This window comes from Marmota marmota, unplaced genomic scaffold, assembly GCF_001458135.2.
Source record: "Marmota marmota marmota unplaced genomic scaffold, marMar, whole genome shotgun sequence".
NCBI lineage: Eukaryota > Metazoa > Chordata > Mammalia > Rodentia > Sciuridae > Marmota > Marmota marmota.
This window is the reverse complement of record NW_026000242.1, coordinates 5,271,774-5,280,461: the sequence shown is the minus strand read 5'-3', so window position 1 is coordinate 5,280,461 and position 8,688 is coordinate 5,271,774. Positions and strand designations below refer to the sequence as shown.

The 8,688-nt window shown below is 48.8% G+C and overlaps 1 protein-coding gene across 1 annotated transcript; it reads left to right on the top strand.

Annotated features, from left to right (window-relative positions):
• The first annotated feature begins 541 nt into the window (after positions 1-541).
• Upk2 (uroplakin 2) lies at positions 542-3,401 on the top strand. Its single transcript, XM_015490041.2, has 5 exons — positions 542-1,289; positions 1,757-1,888; positions 2,080-2,218; positions 2,471-2,541; positions 2,949-3,401. The coding sequence occupies exons 1-5, from the start codon at positions 1,214-1,216 to the stop codon at positions 3,083-3,085; spliced, it is 555 nt and encodes a 184-aa protein (XP_015345527.1). The 5' UTR covers positions 542-1,213; the 3' UTR covers positions 3,086-3,401.
• Positions 3,402-8,688: the final 5,287 nt, after the last annotated feature.

Sequence of the window (8,688 nt, the reverse complement as noted above, 5' to 3'; positions counted from 1 at the left end):
ACCTACAGCAATTATCTCTGTAGAGCACAGGCCTTTATAGAATTCCACAACCTCTCCTGACAGTGTTCCACTTTCCACAAGTGACTACCTGAATTTCAGTTTCCACATTTACAAACAGGAACCAGTAACATCCATTACTCGGATCACTGTAGCTTATGTATGTGGGAACACACGGAGCCCCTGGCCCATGCCCAGAGTAGGGGCATCCTTGTCTCCCTCATGCCCCCGCTTTCCCTTCTGCTGATAGTCCCTCCTTCACCTCTCTCTCACTGGCCCAGGGCAGGGGGTGGTCATAAGTTGTATCATTGTTTTGTATTGTTTTTGCTTTTGTTTTTTCATTTTCGTTCTTTTTTTGAACTCCGCAATTGATAGAAAGGGTAATGTACCTTGTTTTTTTCATTTTCTCTTCCCAGGTCTCTTTCATTTTATTTGTTTTGCCTCGCTGGGGATCAAACCAGGACCTGACATGCTAAGCATGCTCTCTACCCCTGAGCTGTAGCCTCAGCCCTCTTTCTCTTCTTTATTCTCAGTTCAACAAATGTTTGCTGCCCAAGGCTGACTGTGCCCACCCCACCCACGCTTGTCTCTCCAGAAGTCTTCCCTGGATTCCCTTGTTCCCACCCACTGGAGGAATCTGAAAGCCTACATGTCAGGTCACCCCTGCCTCTCCAAGAGCAGCAATAGCTGGGCCTCGGTGAATACCAAGAATTAAGCCCCCTGCTCTACCACCCCTCTCCCTGTGATCAGTCTCTTTCTCTCCTTTTAGAAGCCCCTCAAGGTTACTCTCCTCTTCCTACATACCAGGGCAACTTCGGAATTCATGCCCTTCCTGGGAAGACCCCTGCCATGAAGGGAGAGCAGCCCCCCACCCCAGGCCAGGCTCTAGACCCACACAGGTGCCCACAGGAACACTGCTTCACATATGGGAGGCCCAGAAGAGGGGGTGGTTTACCTTGCTCCTCTGCAGCTGACTAATCACCAGGACCCAGACGGGCACCCCCACACACTTCTGGCCTGAAGGCCAGCTCTCAGTCCTGAAAAACCTGTCCCAAACTCCCCTCAGGCCATAGGGCCCAAGGGGCAGGTTGGACTGGATTCCCCTCCAGCCCCTCCCACCCCAGGACAAAATCAGCCACCCCAGGGCAGGGCCTCACTTGCCTCAGGAAGCCCCAACCTGCCAGCACCTGTTCCAGGATCCAGGTTTCAGCCCAGCATGGCATCCCTGCGGCCTGTCCAGACCTTGCCCTTGATCCTGATTCTGCTGGCTATACTGGCCCCGGGGGCTGCAGGTCTCTGCAATCTCTGGGGAAAGGTTCAGAGGTCTAAACAGGGGGCACTGGGCCTTCCAGTTTCTCAAAGGGAAGCTGGTCTGGCTGGCTAGGGGTGGGGGTTGGTGATATCAGTGACCGGGCATTAGACATAGGATCCAGGGCACATTCCTGGGCCTCTTCCAGACCCAAGAGGCAGAGAAGTGTGGGAAAGGGTCCAGGGCTGCCCGTGGGGATAAGATTGGGCGCTGACTGCCTCCTGGCATCCAAAGTCTGGTTCCAGGGCAGCTTGGAAGAGTATGCAGCTTCTGCGGCCCAAGCCTGCCACCTGGTGGTCAGGCTCGCACAGGCTTGGCTGTTCTACTCTCCAGCTGCAGAAAGGGGAGAAGGATTTCGCTTCCTTAGCAGTGGCCCCAGGGGGATGCACCAGATCTGACGGCTGGACAGGGACTGATCCCCATCTGAACTCCCTTCTGGCCTCCCAGCAGAGTTCAACATCTCAAGCCTCTCTGGTCTGCTGTCCCCAGCGCTAACCGAGAGCCTGCTAGTTGCTTTGCCCCCCTGTCACCTCACAGGAGGCAACGCCACACTGACTGTCCGAAGAGCCAATGACAGCAAAGGTCTGCCTCCTGCTCCCCAGGCATCCCCCTGGTTCCCAGGGACCTCTTCCCAGGGCACCACTGGCATCCCTTCCCCTATTCATGCCACCTTGTCAAACCCTCTCTTGGGGCATTCAAACTCAAAGCTGCCCCTTTCTCCCTGGAGCTTCCAAAAACTTGACCCTGACTTTCATTCCCAATTTCCTGCCCAGTGGAGAAGTCCAGTTTTATAGTGCCTCCATGCCGTGGGCGCAGGGAGCTGGTGAGCGTGGTGGACAGTGGAAATGGCTTCACAGTCACACGGCTCCGTGCATACCAGGTGACAAACCTCCTCCCAGGAACCAAATACTAGTAGGTACCTGACCCATGCCTAGAGCAACTTAGGGATGGGGGTGCCGGAAGAGAAGCTGGGAGGGTTCTGGTCAGCATGGGAGAGAGAGAGAGAGAGAGAGAGGGCACGGCCAAAGGGTGTGCAAAGTGTCCTCTCCTGGGGGAAGGCACAGCCATGAAGCTAGGTTGGGGAGCAGGCTGGAGCCCCTCTTTCCCTAAGTCCCAGATACTCACTGAACGTTATCTCCTCTCTCTCCAACCCCACCCCAAAAGTATTTCCTACCGAGTAGAGAAGGGGACATCTACCGAGTCCAGCAGAGAGATCCCGATGTCCACGCTTCCTCGTAAGTAGCGCTCTGCCTCCATCTCTGGGTCCACAGACCTTTCTGGGACACTCTCACTCCACCCCCCAGTGTGGATTAGCTGCCCCCCTGCGCCCCCACAGCACCTTTGCATCCTACCACAGAGGCCCGTGGCATCTTCTTGTTGACTCATCTGTCCTACTATTAAACTAAAGGCTCCTCATGGGTAGGGTTGGTGTCCTAACCTCTGTATGCTCGGGGACTCCCCTAGGAGATGTTCTGTAACTTTGGTTTGATGGGTGTTTGGGTCCACTGCCTGGCTGTTCGGATGGATGAATAACTGAAAGAATGGACATTGGTTGGGTGGCCAGATGAGAGCTAAGCTGTGCACCTGGGGGAGCCTTGGGCCCTTCCTGCCCTCAAAGGCATCCCTTTTTCTCTTCTGACAGGAAGGAATATGGAGTCCATTGGTCTGGGAATGGCCCGAACAGGGGGCATGGTGGTCATCACAGTGCTGCTGTCTGTGGCCATGTTCCTGCTGGTAGTGGGTTTCATCATTGCCCTGGCTCTGGGCGCTCGAAAGTAAGGAGGGCTGACCTGCGCGGGGCTCCTTCAGGAAGTCCAGAAACCCTCTGTGTCCCAGTCTGCCTCCTCCTGGGCCTCAGCCACCAGCCTCTGGCTCCTTCAGTGCCTTCATGTCCCTCTCCCTGCCCCCACCCTGCCCCTGGAGCCCTTTCCTCCCTCAGTCCCTCTCCCTACCCCCAGTGCCACACCACCCAACACTCCCTACCATTCCCCTTGCTGCAATCCTGTGGGAGTCGACATTCCTCCCATTTCACCACTCTGACCCCCATTACAGTCCACCCTTTCCTCTGTGAACTTGGTCTCTACAATAAAGGCTAATCCACATCTACCCTGTGCGGTTCCCTTTAGTGGGCTCCAATTGAAGGCAAACCTATAGAATCCACATCCAGGCTGCAAGTGCACCTGGACTCCTCCCTGCCTCAAGCCTCAGCATATAAGACACCAGGAGTCAGAGCTCTCAGACCCACACCTGGGCTGTGGCTTTTACATTCTGCACAGCACGAAGAAGACCACCCAACCAGGGTCCTGGGTTGGCGGCAGAGGCTGAGGCTGGGGCATCAGGTAGGGGCCAAGGGGCCTGAGGGCCTGGCTGGGGCTGGCAGAGCAGGGAGAAGCACTGGGAGAAAGAGCCACTGTCTGGGAAAGACAAAGACCGGGCCACCAGGGTGAGACCCAAGGACAGGGCACTGGAGGGGGAAGTAGAAACAGAAGTGGAAGGACCCTGGATGGAGGGGGACAAGGGAGATAGAGTGTGGTAACTAAGGGAAAAGGGCAGGAGTACCCTTTTTTTTTTTTTTTTTGTACCAGGGATTGAACTCAGGGTCACTTAACCTCTCAGCCACATCTCCAGCCCTTTTTAATATTTTATTTAGAGACAGGGTCTCGCTAAGTTGCCTCAGGCCTGGATAAGTAGTTGAGTCTGATCTTGAACTCAATAATCTTCATGCTTCAGCCTCCTGAGCTGCTGGGATTACAGGCATGCGCCACCGTTCCCAGCAGGAGTGGTCATAATTCACTCATCCAGTACATATTCCTTACAGGGACCAGTAATCTTTACATTGCTCTCTTTCTTCTTTCTTTCCTCCCCCTCCCCCTTTCTCTCTCTCTCTTCCCTCCTCCTCCTCCTCCTCCTCCTCCTCCTCCTCCTCCTCTTCTTCTTCTTCTTCTTCTTCTTCTTCTTCTTCTTCTTCTCTCTCTCTCTCTCCTTCTTTTTCCAGTATTGGGGATTGAATCCATGGCCTCAAGCAAGCACTCTTGTACTGAGCTACATTCAGGCAGGCCTAATATATCCCATAACTTCCTTGCAATTTTTACCACCATCCCTCCAAGATACTGTGTTCCTGCTTTCCTCAGGACCTTTGTACAGAGTATTCTGTGAGCCAGAACTGCTCTTGTGACTGCTCCCACTACCTCTTCACTCCTATTTACATAGTTAGCTTCCTGTCCCTTCTCAAGGGAAGCCTCTGACCTTCATTCCTCCCTTTAGGTTGGACTCCCCTATCCCGTCTCCTAGTGTTACCACATAGTTCATAACTGTGTTTGTGTGATTATTTGATTGCCTCCTGTATCAGATGGTGAGTTTCCTGAGAGAAATTGCTTTGCTCCTATCTTTATTCCACTCTGCCTGGAACATAGTAGGCACTCAATAAATACTTGTTGAATAAGTGAATGAATGAACAAGCCTGTAAAGAGAAGGGGGAATCTGGGAAAGGACCAAAAATCCTGTGAAAACAACCAGAAAGGATTCAAAGGAACCTTGATGACCTCTTTGTAGAGTGATCCTAGAACTTGAGACAGGGAAGAAATGGAAGAGAAGGACAATGATCTTTCTCATTCCACAAAAATTAACTGAGCATGTGCTATGTGCCAGGTGCTCCTGAAGGATCTAGGCTCACACTGTGAAGAGACATCTTTCTTCTCTCATGGAATTAACATGGAAATCAATTAAATAGAAAATGTAATGAATGCTGTGAGTAACGGAAGAGGATCAGACACTGGGCTCTTCTTTACTTTGAGTGGGAGTAACCAAGCCAAGGCTGAAAGCTGGGGAAGCCTGGGCTTTCTTCCCCACCCTATTGCAACAGCCCAGGAAGGTTTAGGAGCCCGGCCTAAACCTACAGGAGGACACTGGGCTGGAAACTGCACTGTACTTCACATTAACATCATCTAAAGAGCTCATGAAAAAGTTTAATAAGCCAGAATGGTGGTACACACCTGCAATCCCTGTAACTCAGGAGGCTGAGGCAAGAGGATAGCAAGTTGGAGGCCAGCCTGGGCAATTTAGCAAGGCAATATATCCAAATAAAAATCAAAAAGGAGGGCTGGGGTTGTGGCTCAGAGGAAAGAGCCTTCACCTAGCATGTGTGAGGCACTGGGTTCGATCCTCAGCACCACATAAAAATAAAGGTATTGGTTAAAAAAAAAAAAAAAACCAAAAACGTCTGGGGATGTAACTCAGAGTTAAAGCGGCCTTGAGTTCAAATCCTCAGTACAAAAAAAAGCCCGATGACCAGATCACACTTCATACCAAGATCAAAATGACAAGGTGGTAGACATTTAGCTCAGGGGTAGAGCACTTGCCGAGGATGTGTGAGGCCCTGAGTTCAATCCCCCAGCACTACAAAAATAAGTAAATAAAAAATTTCAGCTGGGCATGATGGCACATACCTATAATCCCAGTAGTTTGGGAGGCTAAGGCAGCAGATCCCAAGTTTGAGGTCAGACTAGGCAACTTAGCAAGGCCCTATGCAACTTAGTGAGACCTTGGATCAAAATAAAATATAAAAAGGGCTAGGGATGTGGCTCAGTGAATTGAACCCCTGGGTTCAATCCCTAGTATTACTACTACTACTAATAATAATAATTTCAGAATGACGGGGGTGGAAGCCAGGTATTAGTATTTATTTAAACACACCCCCCCACCCCACCAGGAGATTCCAGTGTGCAGTAAAGTTTGGAAATTGAATAAAATTTACTATTTCTTTCTTTCTCACCCCCACCGCCATCTGTACTTGATTAACCCAGGGGCATTTAACCACTGAGCCATATCCCCAGTTCTTTTAAATATTTTATTTAGAGATAGGGTCTTGCTAAGTTGCTGAGACTGGTTTTGAACTTGCGATCCTCAGCCTCTGAAGCAGCTGGAATTATAGGTATGCACCACCTCACCCAGCCATTTTAACCATTTCTAAGTGTACATTTCAGCATCATTACCTTCTTCTTCTTCTTCCTCTTCCTCTTCCTCTTCCTCTTCCTCTTCTTCTTCTTCTTCTTCTTTTAAGTGGGGCTAGTGCTGAACCCAGGCCTCCGAGCATGCTAGGCAAGGACTCCACCACTGAACCACACCCCTGCCCTAACATCGTTGTGCTACCATCACCACTACCTATTGGCAGAATTTTTCCACCATCCCAAACAGAAACTCTGAGCCCATTAAATAACTACTATCACCTCCTTCCCTAGTTCCTGGCACTCGCCACTCTACAGTCTGTCTCTATGCATTTGGCTCTTCTAGGTACCTCTGTCACTGAATTACACAAAATTTGTCCTTTTGTGTCTGGCTTATTTCCCTTAGAATATCTTCAAGGTTCATCCATGTTGTAGCATGTGTCAGAACTGTATTCCTTTTTAAGGCTGAATAATATACCCTGTATGTTCATACCATTATTTTGTATTTGTATTCATCCATTGGTGAACACTTGGGTTCTTGCCAAATTTTGGCTATCGTGAATAATGTTGCTGTGAACAATAATGTTCAAATATCCCTTTAAGTCTATGCTTTCCAATCTTTCAAGTATATACCCAGAAAAAAAAAAAAAGTCTTGTTGGATCCTATGGTAATTCCATGTTTAACTTTTTGAGGAACCACCGTAGTATTTTCCACGGTGGTGGCAGCTCTGCCATTTTACATTCCCATCAGTGATGCGCAAGGATTTGAATTTCTCCACATCCTCAACAGACTGTTTTTCTTCTTTTATTGGATATCTTTGCCAGTGGAAAGCTTTCCAACATTTAGGAAACTTCCTTCAGACACACGCCTGGAAGCTTGAGAGAGATGAGATGAGCCACAAATCAAAACTTCTATCAGGTCTTTCATGTTTTTCTCAACAAGGGCTGAAATAAGACTTCTCACATCTCAGCTTCCCAGAAGGTCAGTCCCTTATTATGGATACAGCTAACTACGATGCAACCCCAAATAACCATGCAATTGGTAAGGGGAACCCTGAGGAACCTCAAGAGAGATGGTCCCACACATTCTGGTGGCCAATAATAGACTCCAGGTATCTGGTTCCATCATGTGGTGACAGTCATGATCAGTCAGGGGCCAGCTCTGGACACACCTCAACATCTCCAGGCCTTGGACCCCGGCAGCAAGAATTCTGGCTCCCCACACTCCGGATCATATCCAGCAACCACTGTCTTGCTCCATGTGGCCCAATGACAGTAACTTGAGTCTGGCTTGTGGCTGTGAACCATGGATCCAGCTGAATTAGGGTGGGGCTATGCACCTCCATAGATCAAAGGTATTTATCTCCATGACCAATTACATGCTTCTCTAGCTCGTCTTCCATGTAAAATACCAATGGAGAATGAAAGTTTTCAGGCCACGTCCACCATGCTTTCTTGCCAAGAGTGCTCATTTCCAAATGGTACACTGCTCTTACTTGATTCAGAGTACAGCAAGTCCAAGCCACTGGCTGGAAAATGTCTTTTTCTTCTTTTATAATAGCCTTTCCAGAGAGTATGAAGTGGCATCTCATTGTGGCTTCTTCTTTTTCTTTTTTTTTTTTTTTTGGTAGTACTAGGGATTGAACCCAGGGATGCTTACTAGTGAACTACATCCCCAGTCCTTTTTATTTTTATTTTGAGACAGAATCTTGTTAAATTGCCCAGCCTGGCCACAAATTCTAATCAGGCATGGTGACCACACCTGTAATCTCAGAAACTTGGGAAGCTGAGGCAGGAGAATTGCAAGTTTGAAGCCAGTCTTAGCAATTTAGCGAGACCCTCAACAACTTAGTGAGACCCTGTCTCCAAACAAAAATTAATATTTTATTTGGAGACAGGGTCTCAGTAAGTTGCTTAAGGCCTCACTAAATTGCTGAGGCTGCTTTGAACTCAAGATCCTCTTACCTTAACTTTCCGAGCTGCTAGGATTATAGGTGTGAGCCACCACGCCCAGATCCCACAATTTTTTATTGGTGCATTATAGTTGTACATACTGATGGGATTTGTAGAATAACACTTTTTTAAATATTCATTTTTTTTAGTTGTAGTTGGACAAATACCTTTTATTTTATTTATTTATTTTCATGTGGTGCTGAGGATCGAACGCAGGGCCTCACACATGCTAGGCAAGCGCTCTACCACTGAACCACACCCCCAGCCCAGAATAACAGTTTTTTAAAAAAAGTTTTGTAGTTGTAGATGCTTTACCACTGAGCCACATCACCAGCCCTTTTTAATTTTTATTTTGAGATAGGGTCTCACTAAGTTGTTGAGGGTCTCGCTAAATTGCTACAGCTGGCTTCAAACTTGCAATTCTCCTGCTTCAGCTTCCCCAGGTTTCTGAGATTACAGGTGCGGCCACCATGCCTGATTACAATA

What these genes read in the sequence shown, in the direction of transcription:
- Upk2 (XM_015490041.2), top strand. Translation starts at nt 1,214, where the DNA reads ATGGCATCCCTGCGGCCTGTCCAGACCTTGCCCTTGATCCTGATTCTG. An exon ending in ACTGGCCCCGGGGGCTGCAG is followed by an intron (nt 1,290 to 1,756) that starts GTCTCTGCAATC and finishes GCCTCCCAGCAG; the next exon opens with AGTTCAACATCTCAAGCCTC. An exon ending in CCCGATGTCCACGCTTCCTC is followed by an intron (nt 2,542 to 2,948) that starts GTAAGTAGCGCT and finishes CTCTTCTGACAG; the next exon opens with GAAGGAATATGGAGTCCATT.